The sequence below is a fragment of the Neomonachus schauinslandi genome, unplaced genomic scaffold (assembly GCF_002201575.2).
Source record: "Neomonachus schauinslandi unplaced genomic scaffold, ASM220157v2 HiC_scaffold_132, whole genome shotgun sequence".
NCBI classification, from domain to species: Eukaryota; Metazoa; Chordata; class Mammalia; order Carnivora; family Phocidae; genus Neomonachus; species Neomonachus schauinslandi.
The window spans coordinates 28-18892 of record NW_025408833.1 but is presented as its reverse complement, the minus strand read 5'-3'; the positions used below and the strand labels follow the sequence as shown (position 1 = coordinate 18892).

General features: G+C 44.2%; 1 protein-coding gene across 1 annotated transcript in view; it reads right to left on the bottom strand.

Moving 5' to 3' along the window:
* LOC123323641 (ubiquitin-conjugating enzyme E2 G2) overlaps positions 1-18659 on the bottom strand; it is a 41451-nt gene extending 22792 nt beyond the window's left edge. Inside the window, exon 1 of the mRNA XM_044912081.1 lies at positions 18532-18659. Coding sequence (XP_044768016.1) covers positions 18532-18535 — 4 coding nt within the window. The 5' untranslated portion in view covers positions 18536-18659. The remainder of the gene's footprint in view (positions 1-18531) is intronic.
* Between the last annotated feature and the right edge of the window lie 206 nt (positions 18660-18865).

Sequence of the window (18865 nt, the reverse complement as noted above, 5' to 3'; positions counted from 1 at the left end):
CGCCTGCTGTCAGAGTGCTGAGAGAGGGGAAGCCATGCCAGAGTGAAGAAGATACCCGGGGCGTACGTTTTCTAAACACGGCAGAAGATGCAAACAGACCATCACCAAAGGAGACACGGATGGCAAAGAAGCACATCACAGCTGCTCCACACTGTGAGCCTTGGGGAGGTGAACATTAAAACCACAAGAAGATACGGCCACACATCTTCGTTAGTAGAAATATTTTTACTTAGAACAGAACAGCTCAAATTAAAAAGACTGGCGATACCAAGTGTTGGCAAGTTTACCAACTGAATCTCTCGTGCATTACCGGTCAAGATACAAAATGATCCGGTTACCCGTTGGGAACAGTTTGGCTGTTCCTAATAAAAACAGTTTAACCCTGTGCTTACCTGAGACCCAGCAATTCCACCAGTGGACGTCTACCCAAGAGAAATGAACTCACGTCCCCGGACTCTGATGTGCATATTCACAGCAACTGCTTTCACAGCAGCCCCCGTGGAAACGGCCAGATGTGCAGCCGCGGGTGCGTGAGCACGGCGCAGTCTCTCGTACAGTGGAGAAGCAAGGGCAACAGAACGGAGCACACCACCATGGGCGACTCTCACGGCCCTGTGCTAAGTGAGCGAAGTCTGGCGCACTGTGTGATTCAATGTCCATGGAATTCTAGACAAAGCAAAACTACGGTAATCTGAAAGCAAATCAAATGGAGCTATGGGCCAGGGGCCACGGGAAGCAGGAAGGGACTGCAAAGGGCACGAGGGAACCCTCTGGGGCCACAGACGTTCTGCATCCTGACCGTAGAGACGGCCATGCCACAGGGTACACCTGTCAAAGCTCGAGGAATGGTCCATCTTAAAGTAGCACATTTTATTGCTACAAATTTTATCTCAATAAAGCAGACCCCCCCAAAATTAATTTCAGTTGTTTTATGAAATAGAAAACAATAAATTTCTGAGAGGATAATATAGGAGAGTATCTTAATGCTTCTTAAATTGGACTCACTATAAAGTTAATAACCAAAGAGGACTAACCATAAAGGAAAAGACTGGTAAAATTAATAGCACTGAAATTAAGAACCTCTGATATCAAAGGACACCTTTAAGAGAATGATAAGGTGAGCCCCGGAGAGGAAGAAGATACTTACCACAGACGTAACCAACAAAGGGCTCACATCTGGACTTCTCAAGAACACCTTACAAATCAATAAAAATATATAAACAACCCAAAAGAAAATCAAGCTCATGACTTGAAAAGACACGTCACCAAAAAAAAAAAAAAAAAAAGATACCTAAGTGGCCAGAAGAACAAAAGACAAGATGTTCACCTCATGAATCATGGGGGGGGACTTCAACCACCACAGGACAGCACTACCCTCCCACCAGAACCACCCAGAAGCCCAAGGTAAGAAAACCGGCGAGAAGCTTCTGCCCGGCCAAGGGGCCGCAGCCGCGCCCTACAGGTAGGAGGGTCAACTGGTACAACCACTTTGGAAACGATGCTACCGTCAGCTAGTACCCTCAGCCAGTACTTCCTCTCCAGAGTATAACCACACCGAAAAGTGTGCCCATCGTGCACCAAGAGACACGTCCAAGAAGGCTTCTAGCCAGCGGAAGCGCTTCTGATTCTGGGTAGCAACCAACATGCTGCCATGCAGAAAGCCTTATAACAAATGATTAACATCCCCCCCACCCCCACCCCTCCAGAATCCGCCTCTGGAAGAATAAGGGGGAATGAAATGTCCCTGGATGTAATCACACAGCTTGATACTGTAACACCTCACACTCTCCCTGAAGAGACAGAGAAAGCAGACTTACACCAAGGATAACAGCTTGAAGAGTGAGTGAGAACTCATTAAGGTCACTGATGAAGGTTCACAACGAATCTAAACCATAAACCCTGGACAATTTAAATATTTCACTATTGTCATGAGAATATTGTTCCAGCTGTTGGTTGGAAAGCCTGTCATGTGTCTCTATTTTGCTACATAATTTTATGTATTGAAAAGTACACAGTTACAGTTCTAGTCACAAAACCATTCAAGTGCAGATGCTATTTTTTTATCCTTACATTTGCTTCTTGGTCCCCTCTGAAGCTCTGAGGAACAACCCAAAGCCATGGGGCAGTGGTCTGAGTGGCCCTGCGTGGCCCACGTGACCAGAAGTGGCCAACCACTACCCATCAATCGCACTTCTCTCTGCCAAGCACTCTTCTGGCCAGTGGACACGCAGGGGCGAAGGATCAACAAGGTCCCTGCCTTCAATGAGCTTATGTACTAGTGAAGGACGACAGGTAGCAGACAAGGAAACACAGGTGAAAAGAGAGTTTCAGGTACGGAAGAGTACAGAGAAGAACACGATAAAGTGAGAGAAAGATGCAGCCCACGGTAGGCAAGAAAGGCCTTGCTGTGAAGGAGATACTGGAGGGGGTTCCTTTTTCTTTTCTTTAATTGAGATATAATTGACTTCTCATATTATATTAGTTTCAGGTGTGCAACACAGGGAGTCGATATTTGTATATATTCTGAAATGAGCACAAGTCTAGTTAGTTAACATCCACCAACACACACTCACAAATTGTTTTTTCTTATGATGAGAACTTTTAAGATCTCTTGGCAACTTTCAAATGTACAATACGGCATTGCTCACTGTAGTTGCCATGATGTATGTTACACCCCCAGGACTTACTCATTTTATAACTGCAAGTCTGTACCTTCTGACCACTTTCACCCATTCTGTTCACCCGCTAACCCCCATGGCTACCACCAACCTGTACTCTATCCGAGTTGTTTTGTTTAAGATTCCCTATGTGAGAGAGATCATTTGACATGCTCGTTCTCTTATTCCACTTAGCGTAATGCCCTCTAGCTCCATCCATGTTGTCGTAAACGGCAAGATCTCCTTCTTTGTTATTGCTGAGTAATACTCCGTTGTATATGTGCTATGTATTTATAGCAGTATTGTTCATAATAGCCAAAAAAATGAAAACACCAGAATATCTATCAATAGTAGAAGAGGTCAAGAGATTGTGGTATAGTCATACAATGGAACAAAAATGAAAATAAATGATGCACAGCTACACACAACATAAAGTCGTGTGAAGAAGCCAGGTCTGTACATATCTTTACAAAAAAACCCTCACACTACATATATACACACAACACAGAATACACAATACATAACTACATTTACTGATAGATTACATTCATTAAATCCAGGCAAGCTAAACTACAATGTTAAAGAATGCATGCTTTGGTGGAAAAACAAAGCAAGGTGGTGATTATCCTGTGAAGACAGAGCTGCTTTGGGGGGTGGGGGGTCCCACACTGTGGGGTTCTGGAGAGCTGGCAGACTTCTTGCTTACCCTGGGTAGTGATGCTCTGAGAGCTCACTGAGGGGAACATGTCTTTCCCTGCACCTGTCCTTTACCAGCTGTATTTACCTCACTTCAAACTTTTTTTTTTAAGATTTTATTTATCTGAGAGACTAAAGAGAGACAGAGAGCATGAGTGGGGGGAGGGCAGAGGGAGAGGGTCAAGCAGACTCCTCACTGAGTAGGGAACCCAACACGCACCCACTGGGCTCGATACCAGGACCCTGATACCATGACTTGAGCCGAAGGCAGACACTTAACTGACCAAGCCACTGGGGCGCCCCTCAAATTAATATATTTTAAAAGTTGTTACTGCAACAGTCCAGGCAGGGAAGATGATGGCTTGAGTCAGAGTGGCAGGTCAGAAGTGCCACTGGGGATCTGTTCTGCAGGTAGAGAGAAGTGGATGTGGCATGTGAGGATGAACAAGGCTGGTCCCGGGTTCCTGGCCCAAAGAACTAAGTGAATGGCGGCACTATTCCTGGGATGGAACGGGAAGGGACAGGTCTGAGGGGAAAGCAGGAATTCTAATTTAAACACATGAAAGTGGAGACTAGTAAACAGACAAGTAAGAGGGCGCCTGGGTGGCTCAGTCAGTTAGACGTCTGACTTGATTTTGGCTCAGGTGATGATCTCGGGGTCGCAGGATCGAGCCTCGCTTCAGGCTCTGAGCTCAAGCAGGGAGTCTGCTTGGGATTCTCTCTCCTTCTCCCTCTGCCCCTTTCCGCCACTCTTTCTCACTCTCTCTCTAAAATAAGGAAAATAAACCTTAAAAAAAAAAAAAGAAGTAGAACAGGCAGGTGGTTGGAGGAACAAGTGTGAAGCTCCAGGGAGAAACGACACTAGCCGTATAAATTTGGGAGCTGCGTGCACAGGGAAGAGACGGAGCCGCTGGAGCAGTCCTCCCAGGGGACACTTGGGAACTCAGAGACCACCGTCAGGTCTCCACAATGACTAGGGAGTGCTACCGCCATGTCGGGAGAAGGGACCGGGAATGGGAATGCTCAACCTTCTGCCACAAATGAGTCCTCCACAAGGAAGAGGAACAGCTGTTAAGACAGACCACCTGGCCAGCAACAGGTGCAGGCACAGCTGAGAGCCACGTGCGTCACCAGGGCATGCCAGCCTGGGAGCATGCGGGAAGGGAAGGGGCGGCACAGCCGCCCAGAGGAGGCCCGGGAAGCAGGACAGCAAAGGCTTCACGGAGGGAGAATCAGGTGCGAATGAGGAGGGGCACCAGGAAGGCTGAGCCCCCTGGGTGTGGCAATACAGACTCTGTCTCAGCCCCTCTTCCCGTCTCTGCGTGACAGCAGACCAGGAAAAGGGGCCCAGGGGACCCCAGAACCCAGCTCACCAGGCTCTACACACCCAAGCATCTGAAATCCAGTCTAATTTTCATGTCTAAAGTCAAATCAACTTAGTATAAGAAGAAACCCACCAAGTGAAAGCAGATGAGTTACAAACTCCTTGGGGGGGGGGGGGGGGGGGGGGTGCCTGAGAGCAGGACAGAGGAAAGATACCACTTGTTCTTCCGGAACCTTGAAAGGGAGCTTCCCCCAGAAAGCTGGCTTTCTTCTTCATCTGTGGCCCACTGGAACCTCCCTCTGAGATCCCCTCCTCCTAGGGAGGTGGAGGGTGGTCTACACAGCCACTACAGAGACCTCGAACCCAGCGGCCGGCCCACCCGCATCCTGATTCAACAGTGGCACCTACTGGTCAGGGAAGAACTACAATGAGGGAATGTTTCCTGACTGCACTCTCCTTTCTCGGGTTTTCTCTCCAAAAAACAAACAAACAAACACACACACATACACACACACACACACACGGCTTCCTGTTTACTACTAAAAGCAACTTCAAAAAGAAAAACTCTTAATAATATCAGAGAAATCTGCACAAACTATAGCACTGAATCTTTGAGACTTAATCTGTTAAAAACATGTTTTTAATAGGGGTTTAAAAAACAGCCACCACACAAAATGCAATATAAACTCAACCTTTGACCCAGCAATCCCACATCTCAGAATCACCACGAGAGACAGATACACTGGTAAAAACAGGAAAAGATGCATGCATGAGACTATTCATTTCAGGATTATTTGTAACAGCAAAACACTGGAAATTTGACCCAAACATCTATCACTAGAGAACCAGTCAAATCATGATATAGTTACCAATGGAGTATTTTGCTGCTAGGAAAAGGAAAGATGCACACTTCTATGTACTAGTTTACAGTGAACTCCAATATATACTAAATGAAAGAAAGCAAAGTGGAGAAAAGCTTGTAACTAGGGTCTGTAACCGGTGATTAAATTAAAATGAGGTTGCTAAGGGCCCCAATCCAACATGACTGGTGCTCTTGGAAGCTGAGGACACAGGCACACACAGAGGGTCAACCACGTGAGGACCCAGGGAAGATGGCGTCCACCTGACCAGGAGAGAGGCCTCCAGAGGAGCCAGGCCTGCCCACAGTCTGATGTCAGACCATCAGAAAATAGTTCTGTTGTTGAAGCCCCTAGTCTCCGGTATTTTGTTATGGCAGCCCTAGGAAACGAACACGGTCCTTGAACAGGTGGATGGCCATTTGTAAGTAATCTGCAAATGAACCCTGACTTTTACCTCATGGCGCGAACAAACCTTTACTCTAGATGGGTCACAAATCTAAACATAAGCTAAAACTAAACATCATCGAGAACATACGATTTCTATCATATGAGGAAATCGTAGTAATCTCGTGGGAGGCCAAGATTTCTTAACACAGAAAGCATGAAATATTTTAGAAATAAACAGATTGGACTTCAGTGAAATAAAAAAATCCTCTGCTCTTTTTTTTTTTAAGATTTTATTTATTTGACAGAGAGAGACAGGGAGAGTGCAAGCAGGGGGAGCAGCAGGGAGAGGGAGTGGGAGAGGGAGAGGGAGAAGCAGGCTCCCTGCCAAGCAGGGAGCCCAACGTTAGGCTCGATCCCAGGACCCTGGGATCACGACCTGAGCCGAAAGCAGAAGCTTAACCAACTGAGCCACCCAGGCGCCCCCCAAACCCTCTGCTCTTTAAAAGGCACCGTTACGGAAATTAGAAAGCAAGCCACAGGAGGTGCTGTTCAAGGGATGCAGAAGTTTAGTCACACAAAACCAAGGAGTTCTAAAGCTCTGCTATATAACAATATGCATATTGTTAACAATACCATAATGTACACTTAAAAACTGGTAAGAAGATAAAATTATACGGCATCTGGGTGGCTCAGTCATTAAGCGTCTGCCTTCAGCTCAGGTCATGATCCCAGGGTCCTGGGATCGAGCCCCGCATCGGGCTCCCTGCTCTGCGGGGAGTCTGCTTCTCCCTCTCCCCCTGCTTGTGTTCCCTCTCTCCCTGTGTCTCTGTCAAATAAATAAATGAAATCTTAAATAAAAGAAGAAGATATAATTATGTGGGTTTTTTTACCACAATTTAAAAAAAGGCAAGCCCCAGTTTAAGGGAAAATATTTACAAAATATCCAATGAAAAACTAGTAGTTACATTATATAAAGAACTGTTACAACTTACTAAGAAAACAATACACAGGATTAAAAATCAGCAAAAGACTCAAGACACTTATGATGGCATGGAAACACACAAAACAATGCTCAATGTCATCGGTTATTAGGAAAGCGATATCGGGGTGCCTGGGTGGCTCAGTGGGTTAAGTATCTGTCTTCAGCTCAGGTCATGATTCCATGGTCCCGGGATCAAGTCCCATATTGGGCTCCTTGCTCAGCGGGGAGCCTGCTTCTACCTCTCCCACTCCCTCTCCCTCTGCCACTCGCCCTGCTTGTGCGTGCTCTCCTCCCTCTCTCTCTAAGAAAATAAATGAAATCTTAAAAAAGGAAAGCACAAATCAAAGCCAGGAAGGAGGAGATGGCACCTTAGGAACACCCTGAGCGCCCCTCCTCCCGCGGACACAGAGTCTACAGCTACATACAGAACAATTTCCTCTTAAAAACACACTAAAAGGCTGGGGGTGCCTGGGTGGCTCAATTGGCTAAGCCTCCGACTCTTGGTTTCAGCTCAGGTCATGTTCTCAGGGTCATGGAATCAAGCTCCACATTGGGTTCTGTGCTCAGCGGGGAGTCCGCTTGAGATTCTCTCTCCCTCTGCCCCCCCCCCAATTCGCGTGCACACACACTCTCTCTCTAAAATAAATAAAATAAAAATCTTGAAAAAAAGCAAAAACACTAAAGACTGGCTGGGTCATAAGTGCACATCAAGCAAATGAGGAGAAAACCACACGGAAGCAGCTAAGAGAGGCTGGGATACAATCATAACACTTCCTCGCAGTATCTCATAACCAGGAGAAAACTCAAAACCCAGAGCTTCTCCCTGAGGAGCAAAAGGTTCAAACCCCACAGCAGCACCCCAATTTTTAAGACATACACTTAGATAGACAAGCCCCCAAAACACCTAACTTTGAAATCCCACAGGACTCACATCCTGAGACCCACAACACAGGAGCAATCTGTGAAACCTCCCTTAAAGGGCTTGCATGCTGGGACTCACCTGTCCCAGGGCCCAGCTCAGAGGGAGCCCGTGGATTGTGCCCAGACTTAAGTGAAGGAGGCTCACCTGCTTGTATCGGAGCACCAGCCTGAGGACAGGCATCTGATTTAACACACACACGTCAAGAGCCTGCTAGAACACTCTTCTCTGTGGACAGAGACTAGGGCGCCACCTTCGCCCTCTCCCTTTGCCACGCTCCAGGGCACCAGCATCTCCCTGAAGGGAGCTTTTACACACAGCTAGTGTCCTGATTTCTGGGGCTGTCACCTATGGGACACCTCTTGATCATGGCTCTGGAGGCCAGGGATGCTTGAGTTCCTGGTCCCATGAAATTGTAATAATCAGTACCACACAGGAAGGAGCTCACTCATCTGGTGCCCCAAATTTTATGACTGCTGCTGGGGACTTCCCTACATCACCTGACTCTAGCGATCAGCTGGACTTATGCCATGGGTCCCAGAGGACTCTAACCAATGAAGAAAGAGTTCTTAAACAGCTACCACCTCCAGGGAAAGCAAGAAGCCACAGATTCAGGAGCCTGGTCTTTCTGTGCAGGAGGGCCCCACGCTAGGTGGAGTCTGCTTGAGATTCTCTCTTGCCTTCTGCCCCCCTCCCCCTGCACTCACTCTCCCTCTCTAAAAAAAAAAAAAATTAAAAAAGTCACAGAGTGAAGACTACAATAGCTGACCTGAAATGCAGCCTCGATGAAGCAGAAGAAAGGACCAGACAGCTCAATGTCAAGGCAGTGGAACTCAGTCAATCAGAGCAGCAAAAGAAAAAAGAATGAAAAAAAAGTGAAGATAGCTTAGGGGCTTATAGGACAACAACAAACAGACTAATATTTGGATCATGGGGCTTCCAGAAGGAGAAGAGAGAGAGAAAAGGTCAGAAATCTCCTTGAAGAAATAATGGCTGAAAACTTCCCTAATCTGGGGAAGGAAACAGACATCCAGATCCAAGAAGCCCAGAGAGTTTCAAATAAGAGGAACCCAGAGAGACCCACACCAAGACATATTATGATTACATGTCAGAAATTAAAGACCAGGAGAGAATCTTAAAAGCAGCAGGAGATGGGGTTGGAGCGGGGGGGGAAGGAGGTTAAAAAAAACAAAACAGCAGCAAGAGAAAAACGGCTTATTAAGTACAAGGAAATCCTCCCCAAGTCTATCAGAATTTTCAGCAGACACTTTGCAGGCCAGAGGGAGTGGCACGATATATTCGAAGTGCTGAAAGGAAAATCTCTAAGCAAGATACTGTACCCGGCAAAGCGATCATTCAGAAGTGAAGGAGAGATAAAGTGTTTTCCAGAGAAACAAAAGCTAAAGGAGTTCATCACCACTAACCCGGCCTTACAAGAAATGTTATAGGGACTTCTTTAAGCTGAAAAAGGTGGTCACAAGAACACATGTGAAAGAATAAATCTCACTGGAAACGTAAATATATAGTAAAAGTAGCAGGTTAAGCACTTATAAAGCTAGGGTGAAGGTTAAAAAACATAGGAAGTAAAAGTAACTATGGTTATAATAATTAAAGAATATACAGATAAAAAGATGTAAAGCGTGACATCAAAACATCAAATGTGGGGGCGAGGGAGAATAAAAATGTTGAGCTTTAGAAACTTAAGTTATTATCAACTTAAAATAGACTATTGTAAACATGAGTTGTTATAAGTAAACCTCATGGTAGCCACAAAGCAAAAACCTGTAGCAAACATACAAAAGATAAAGAAATAGGAGCATACCATCAAAGAAAGTCATCAAACCACAAAGAAGAAAGGAAAGAAGAAGAAAGGAACAGAGAGGAACTACAAAAAATGTCAGAAGGGGCGCCTGGGCAGCTCAGTGGGTTAAGTGTCTACCTTCAGCTCAGGTCATGATCTCAGGGTCCTGGGATCGAGCCCCACGTTGGGCTCCCTGCTCAGTCAGGAGCCTGCTTCTCCCTCTCCCTGCCGCTCCCCCCTGCTTGTGCTCTCTAATAAATAAAATCTTATTTAAAAAAATGTCAGAAAACAATTAACAAAAATGGCAACAAGCACATGCCTATCAATAATTACTTTAAATGTAAGTAGACTAAATTCTCCAATCAAAAGGGAATGGCTGAATGGGTAAAAAAAATCAAGACCCATCTATATACTGCTTACAAGAGACTCACTTCAGATGTAAGGACACACACATGAAAGTGAAGGAATAAAAAAAGATGTTCCATGCAAATGGAAACCAAAAGAAATCTGGAGCAACTATACTTACATCTGACAAAACAGACTTTAAAACAAAGACTGTATTAAGAGACAAAAGAATTATGTAACGATAAAGGAGTCAATCCAACAGGATGTAACACTTGTAAATATTTAAGCACCCAACACAGGAGCACCTAAATACATAAAGCAAATTTTAACAGACCTAAAGGGAGAAATAGCAATACAATAATAGTAGGGGATTTTAATACCCCACTTACATACAGAAAATCAGTAAGAAAACACTAGCCTTAAATGACACATTAGACCAGATAGGCTTAACAGATATTTACAGATCATTTCATTCAAAAGCAGCAGAATACACATTCTTCTCAAGTGCAAGTGGGACATTCTTCAGGACAAATCACATGTTAGGCCACAAAATAAGTCTTAACAAATTTAAGAGGACTGAAATCATATAAAGCATTTTCTGATCACAATAATGTGAAGCTAGAAATTAATTACATGAAGAAAACTAGAATATTCACAAATATATGGAGATTAAACAACATGCTACTGAATAACCAATTAGTCAAAAAAGAAATCAAAAGAAAAAAATACCTTGAGACATAAAATTAAAACATAAAGAGATGTAATATGCTAAAATTTATGAGATGCAGCAAAAGCAGTTCTAAAAGATAAGTTCATAGTGATAAATGCCTATGTCAAGAAACATGAAAAATCTCAAATAAACCACCTTACTTTACAACTCAAGAAACTAGAAAAAGAACAAATGAAGTCCAAAATAGCAGAAGGAAGTAACAAACATTAGAACAGAAATAAATAGACTAAAAAGACAATGGAAATGATGAAACTAAGAGCTGGTTCTTTGAAAACATAAAATTGACAAACCTTTAGCTAGACTCACCGAGTTAAATGGAGAGAAGACTCAAAGGAGGAGATGTGACAGCTGACACCAAAGAAATACAAAGGATCATAAGAGACTACTCTGGACGACTGTATGCCAACAAATTGCCTAGAAGAAATGGAATCCAATTCCTAGGAACACATAACCTACCAAGAGTGAATCATGATGAAATAGAAAATCTAAACAGACTGATTACTGGTTAGGAGACTGAATCAGTAATCAGAAACCTCCCAACAAACAAAAGTCCAGGACCAGATGGCTTCACTGGTGAATTCTACCTAACATGCAAAGAAGAATTAATTAATACCCATTCTCAAACTCTTCCAAAAACAAAAAAGAAGCAGAGGGAACATTTTACAAAGCCAGTTTCACCATAATACCAAACCAGACAAGAATGCCACAAGAAAATTACAGGTCAATATCCCTGGTGAACACAGATGCAAAAATCCCCAACAAAATATTAGCAAACCGAATTCAACAATATATTAAAAGGATCATACACCATGATCAAGTGGAATTTATTCCAGGAATGCAAGAATGGTTCAACATCTGCACATCAGTCAATATGCACACACTAACAAAAGAATAAAATTCATATGATCATCTCAACAGATGCAGAAAAGCATTTGATAAAATTCAACATCCATGTATAACTCTCAACAAAGTGGGCAGAGATGGAACATACCTCAACATAATAAAAGCCATATATGAAAATCCCACAGCCAACACCAGACTCGATGGTGAAAAGCTGGAATGTTTTCCTCTAAGATCAGGAACAAAACAAGGATACCTATTCTTACCACTCTTATTCAACAGAGTATTCAAAATCTTTGCCTGAGCATTTAGGCAAGAAAAAGAAGTAAAAGGCACCCAAACTGGAAAGGAAGAATTAAAACTGTCACTATCTGCAGCTGACATATTATACATAAAATACCCTAAAGACTCCATCAGAAAACTGTTAAACAAATTCAGTAAAGTTGCAGGATACAAACAAAAACAATACATAAAAATCTGTTTCTTTTCTATACATTAATAGTGAACTATCAGAAAAAGAAATTAAGAAAAGAATCCCATTTAGAATTGCATAAAAATGAATAAAAAACTAGGAATAAACTTAACCAAGGAGGTGAAAGACCTGTATACTGAAAATTACAACACACTGGGGTGCCTGAGTGGCTCAGTTGGTTCAGCATCTGCCTTCAACTCAGGTCATGATCCTGGGGTCCTGGGATCGAGTTCCACATCAGGCTCCCAGCTCAGCAGGGAGCCTGCTTCTCCCCCTCCCTCTGCCTGCCATTCCCCCTGCTTGTGCTTTCCCTCTGTCAAATTAATAGAAATAAAACCTTTAAAAAAAAAATTATAAGACATTAATGAAAGACTGAAGATACAAATGGAAAGATACCCTATGCTCATGGATTGGAAGAATTAACATTATTAAAATGTCCATACTACACAAAGCAATATACAGATCCAATGCAATCCCTATCAAAATTACAATGGCATTTTTTAAAAATTGAGCACTCCTAAAAACTGTATAGAACCATAAAAGACCCAGAGTAGCCAAAGCAAACTTGAGAAAGAACAAAGCTGGAAGCATCATGCTCTTTGATTTGAAACTATATCACAAAGCTGTAGTAGTTAAAACACTGTAGAACTGGCATAAAAACAGACACATAGATTAGTGGAACAAAATAACCCAGAAATAAATCCACACATATATGGTCCATTAACTTACAACAAAGGAGCCAAGTTTATACAATGAGGAAAACACAGGTAAGTACATTGTTTGTGGTTTTTTTAGACATAATGCTGTTGTACACTTAACAGATTACAGTACAGTGTAAACATAACTTTTATATGTACCAGGAAACCAAAAAAAAATTCACTTGGCCAGCTTTATAGTGATATTCACTTTATTGTGGTGGTCTGAAACACAACCCACAATATCTCCAAGGTAAGCCTGTACACAATGGAATATTACTCAGCCGTAAAAAAGAATTGTTGCCATTTTCAACAACACGGACAGACATCATGCTAAGTGAAGTCAGTCAGACAGAGAAAGACAAATACTGTATGATCTCTCATACACGCAGAATCTAAAATATATTTAAAAAATAGGGGCACCTGGGTGGCTTAGTCATTAAGCATCTGCCTTTGCTTCAGGTCATGATCCCAGGGTCCTGGGATCGAGCCCCGCATCAGGCTCCCTGCTCAGTGGGAAGCCTACTTCTCCCTCCCCACTCGCCCTGCTTGTGTTCCCTCTCTCACTGTCTCTCTGTCAAAAAAATAAATAAAATCTTAAAAAAAAAACAAACAACAAGGTCATACAAAGAAAGAACAGACTGGTGGTTGCCAGAGGCAAGGGAGTGGGAGGGTGGGGGAAATGAGTGACCTGTTTTGGTTTGGGGTTCTTTTTTTTTTTTAATAAATTGAATTTAAAAATTTAATTTAAAAAACAAGCACAGAGGAGCTCCTGGGTGGCTCAGTTGGTTAAGTGTCTGCCTTTGGCTCAGGTCATGATCCCAGGGTCCTGGGATCGAGTCCCACATCAGGCTCCTTCCTTGGTGGGGAGCCTGCTTCTTCATCTCCCTCTGCAGCCCCCCCTGCTTGTGCTTGCTGACGCTCTCGCTCTCTCTCAAATAAATAAATAAATAAAATCTTAAAAAAAAAAAAGGCACAGAAAATGGTAGAATAAATTAAGATGTCTTAAAAATTAAAAAAATTAAAAACCACAATGAGATACCACTACACACCCAACAGAATGGCTGAACATTTAAGAACCGACCATACCAAGTGTGGACAAGGTAGTGGAGCCACAGGAACTCTTTAATACACTGACGGTAGAAATGTAAAATGGTACGACCACTTGAGAAAACAGTGTGACTGTTTCTTTAAAAATTAAACATGAACTTCACAGGTGACCCATGTATTTCCACAAGGGAAATGAACATGTATGTCCACAGAAAGACATGCACACCAATGTTGCTGAAGGTTTATTTGTATTAACCAAGAACTAGAAACCACCCAAAGGTCCACCAACAGGTGAATGCATGAACATGCTCTGGTCTGTGCATACAGTGGAATGTTACTCTGCAGTAGAAAAGCAACAACTCGGAGGATGGATGGCTACAGAATTATGCTGGATGAAAGAATCATGACAAAAGAAAAGACAAAACATTCTATAGTGACTCCAAGCAGATCGGTCAGTCCCTGGCTGGGATCTGGGGGCACAGGAAGGCACAGGAGAGCTGGATTCCAGAAGCAGGAGGAGACTTCAGGGGGCAGTGGTTATGCCCATCATCCTGACTGTGGAAACGGCTTCACAGGTGTGTGCATCCACCGAAACTCATCAAATTGTAAACTTTAAGTATATTAACTTATTGTATATAACTTAAACCTTAAAACTGCTTAAAAAAAAAAAAAAAGACACCACAAAGGCTGAAAAGACAAAGAACAAAAAGGGATAAAATACTTACAACATATATAACCAACAGTGGATTAGGGATATATAAAGGAATAGAGAATATGCAAAGAACATCTACAAATCAATAAAAAAAGACAAACTACTCTATGGAAATTTGGTAAAAGACACAAACAGACACTTCACAAAGGAAAACCCATAAACCACCTACAAACACGACAGGATGCTCAACTTTAATCACAACACACAAATTAAAACCACAAGGCACCAGGCCTCACAATCATGTTGGTGAACATAGACCGTGCCCAACACCAAGGCATCAGTGAACATTCAAGGCAGCGTGCACGGGGACACGCGCACAAGGAAGCAGTCGGGAACGAGCCAGGAATGTGGATTATGGGAGTGCTCCAGGACTGTTAGTACACCCCGGATGCAGACCTTGTGCAGATGCACCAGCAATGTCCACAGCAGCATTCTATGTACAATAACCGAAAACTGGAAACAACCCAAACGCCCATCCATAACGTACTGGACAAATTTTGGCTTTGTGAAAACGAACCACAGCTATATGCTATGACAGGCATAAATCTCAGAATCAGTGCTCAGCAAAAGTTCTCAGAACACACACTGTGCGGTTCCATCTCAACTATTAAGTTCAACAGGCAAAAATAAACAGTATGTTGCTTATAAGTATATTGAGCAGTAAAACTACAAAGAAAAGGAAGGGAACCAGTTACTAGACTTTAGCGGCAGTAACTTGCAGGGGTGGAGGGAAGAAGCACAAAGATTTCCAGGTTACCCCAAATGTTCTATTTCTTAGGTTGGGAGCCATGTGTACAGATGTTCATTTTACTTTTCATCTGAACAGACCCATCTACCTTTACATATACAATACACTTCACAATACAGAAATGTTTTGAAAAGCTCAAAAGGGATATTGCCAGGGAAAGAGGATGGTGACCAGAGGGACAGATGGGAGTCCGGGGGTTCGGGGAAGGCTTCTGCAGGGGAGCAGGGTATCCAGGGGAAGGAAGTGCTAACGCCCGAGGGAGAAGTGCGCCTAGGACGCAGCCAGTGGGGCTGAGGGCACAAGGGTCAGAAGTCAGAGAGGCAGGGTCATTGCAAGGACTTTGGTTCTTACGGCAACAGAGGGTCCTGGGCAGAGTGACCTGAGCTGACAAGCTTACGGGGATCTCTTTTGGCTGTGCTGAGACAGAACAAAGCGGGGCAATGGCAGAGCAGACCTGTCCGGACTATCCTGGCAGTAATCCAGGCCACAGGTGAGTGGCTTTGACCAGCATGGGACTCCTGATAAAGTATGAAGGTAGGACGACAGGTTCCATGTGAATAGAAAACAAAGGGAGTCGTCAAGGGCGAATCTAAGGTTTTGAGCCCCCAAAACAAGGAAGAAGGTGGCTGCCAGCAATGAAGACATGGGGACTGCGGGGGCAGCACCAGTGCAGGAAGATCAGGCACTCAGTTCTCCACGTTCAAGTTTGCTGTTCTTATTCAATACGGTACTAGGCTGAGTATGTCCCCCAGAATCTGTGAATGCGACCTTGTTTGCTGAGGTAATCCTGTTAAAGTGGGGTCACACTGGATTAAGGTGGTCCTAAACCATGACTGGCATCTCCCTAAGAGGAAAGACAGCCAAGCAAAGACAGGCAGAGACGTGAACTATGCTGCCACAAGCCAAGGAACACCAAGAATTCCTGGCAACCACCAGAAGCTGCAAGAGGCAAGGAGGGACTCTTCCCTAAAGCCTACAGAGTGTGGCCTTGGCGACACCTTGATTTGGGCCTTCGGGCCTCCAGAACAGTGATAGAACAAATTCCTGTTTTGTTAAGCCACTCAGCCTGTGCTACTTTGTTAAGGAGACCCCCAAAACCCAAAATACCTAAGTCTATTTTTAACACTTCTCAGAAAGGCTGGATGATGTGTGACAATAAAACATCAAAAAGATACCCATTTAAAATATATGGGTTCTGGGGTGCTTGGGTGACTCAGTCAGTGAAGTAACCAACTACTGATCTCAGCTCAAGTCTTGATCACACTAGGTGTGGAACCTACTTTAAAAATAAAAATGAAATAAATTTTAAAAATATAAAAAAAAAATCTGGGTTCTTTTTCTGACTCTCCTTTTTCCTGGTTGTAAGAACCTAGGCAAATCATTTTGCTTCTGTTATTCAATTTCCTGCAAAATGTGAAAAACCAGGGGCTGAACAGAATCCTATCCAAGGTTCCACCACCTCTAAATTTCTGCAGTTCTGGGACTATTCCCAAATATGAAAAAGTATGCCTGAACCCTATCCCAATAACCTATTGAAACCCCATTTCACAGAGAGGTTTCAAGTCCACCTTCCAATGGATGTGCCACCTTAAAATGTGGTAAGACAAACTAGATGCTAATTCACGAAAGATGAGGATCACTAATTGGAATTTTATGATGTTTCTAAGATACAGCAAAAACAGAACTCCCCTCGGTGACATACTGTATTCATTTTCTACCGCTGTCACCACGAACTCAACGGCTTAAAACACCCACTTGGGGTGCCTGGGTGGCTGAGTCGGTGAAGCATCTGCCTTCGGCTCAGGTCATGATCTCAGGGTCCTGGGATCGAGCCCCATGTCGGGCTCCCTGCTCAGCGGGGAGTCTGCTTCTCCCTCTCCCCCCCACCCCCTGCCGCCACTCTTGCTCTCTCTCTCAAATAAATAAATAAAAACCTTGAAGAAAAGAAAAACACCCACTGATGACCTCACAGTTCCCATGTCAGAAGGGGCAGGTGGTTCTCTGCTTAGAGTCTCACAAGACAGCAACATGGTAGGGCTACTTGGCAGGGTGCCATCCCAAATTCATTCAGGTTCTTGGCAGAACTCAGGTCCCCGCAGCTGTGGGATGGAGGTTCCCCAGGGATCAGTCCTAGGTTCTAGAGGCAGCCCACGTTCCTCTGTTCCCAGCCACCCATGCATCTTCCAAGCCAATCACGGCAGGTGGAGTCCTCCTCATGCTTTGAATCTCCTGAACCTCCCCTCCTGCCTACCTCTACAATTCTGGGGCCTTGAGTGATTATTGGGTTGTACCCCAATAATCCAGGTTAATCTCCCTACCTGTAAGTCAGCTACTCAGTAACCTCTAAGTTACACCTCCAGAGTGCTCTCACAGCAGTGCTAGATTTGTGTCTGATGGGGCGAGCAGGGGCCAGCAAGCTTAGGGAGACGTTTTTAGGGTTCTGCCTTCCACATATACCCCAAGATGTCACATTAACACGTAAAAACATATATAATACCCTTCTGTGATACAACTTTGGGAAGTCAAGTGTTACCTGCATTTTATTACAGCAAACTGACAGCAGGATTGAAATAATGGATGAGGTTTTTGTAAACACAGTAAAAGCAAAAGTAATCTTTGTTAATGCAAATATCCTCAGGAAATACAAGTTCGACAATGCAGAGACTGGATCGAAGCAGCAGCCTGAACCTAATTCCCCTTGCAGGCTTAATCGATTCCTTCCCTACAGACGGGAGAGAGTCATACTTGCTCACAGTCTAGAACTGACCAGCATGGCAGGAATGACAGGTGTCCCCGCACAGACCGCCCCCAGACAGGTTTCCCTTGAAGAGGAAGTGGCAGCAGTGTCCCACTCCCACCCAACCCTCTGTTCACACTCTGCCTCCCAAATACGCTCCTACAAGCAGAGGAAAAGGCCGAGAGCTGTATGTAAACATTTATTCTAAGGAGCCCACATCTGCACCGCCCTGGTCTGCTCATGTCAAACACAGACTCCCTGTGCAGGGCCAGGTGGTTAGGAAACTGAGCTCCGTGCATATTTACCAATTACTACGGTTATTTCCAACCTTCTTCTGAATGTATCCTCCATGTCATCATAACGATAACAGCCTAGAGAACCGAGAGCTACCTAACAGGTGTCCTGAAAAGCATGAATCTTCCCAGAGAAGCAAAGTGCGGAGGTCAAGGCCACGGTGAGCAAAAAGCTAATAAGCAGAGGCCGCCGAACCCTGACCATGGCCGTGGAAGCCCCGCTCTCCCCACAAGCAGGCTACCACCCGGTGTCCACCAGCAGCTCGGAACACGTTCAACACACCCATTTCGGCCAGGACTTGTGGCAACTCTTCCGAGGGAGCATTCCGCTGGAAAAAGGCAGGACGCGGAATGTTCCTAGGTTTTCGCTTCTCGCTTTGCTCTCCCCAAAGATTACACCATTTTCCTGGCTCAGAAAGCACTGAGGAGGTTTTCTGAACACCACCCTAGGAAGAATGACAGGGGGCACGACTCAAAACCTGTTCCCGTAGTAAAGACAAAGCCAAAATCTGGCCTTTCACCTCAAACGCACCACAAGGCGCTTTCTCTGCCTGCAGTTTTGGTTTGAACTTCTCAGCGGGTCGCGTCGGTCGTCCCCGCTCCCCGCACGCTCCCCG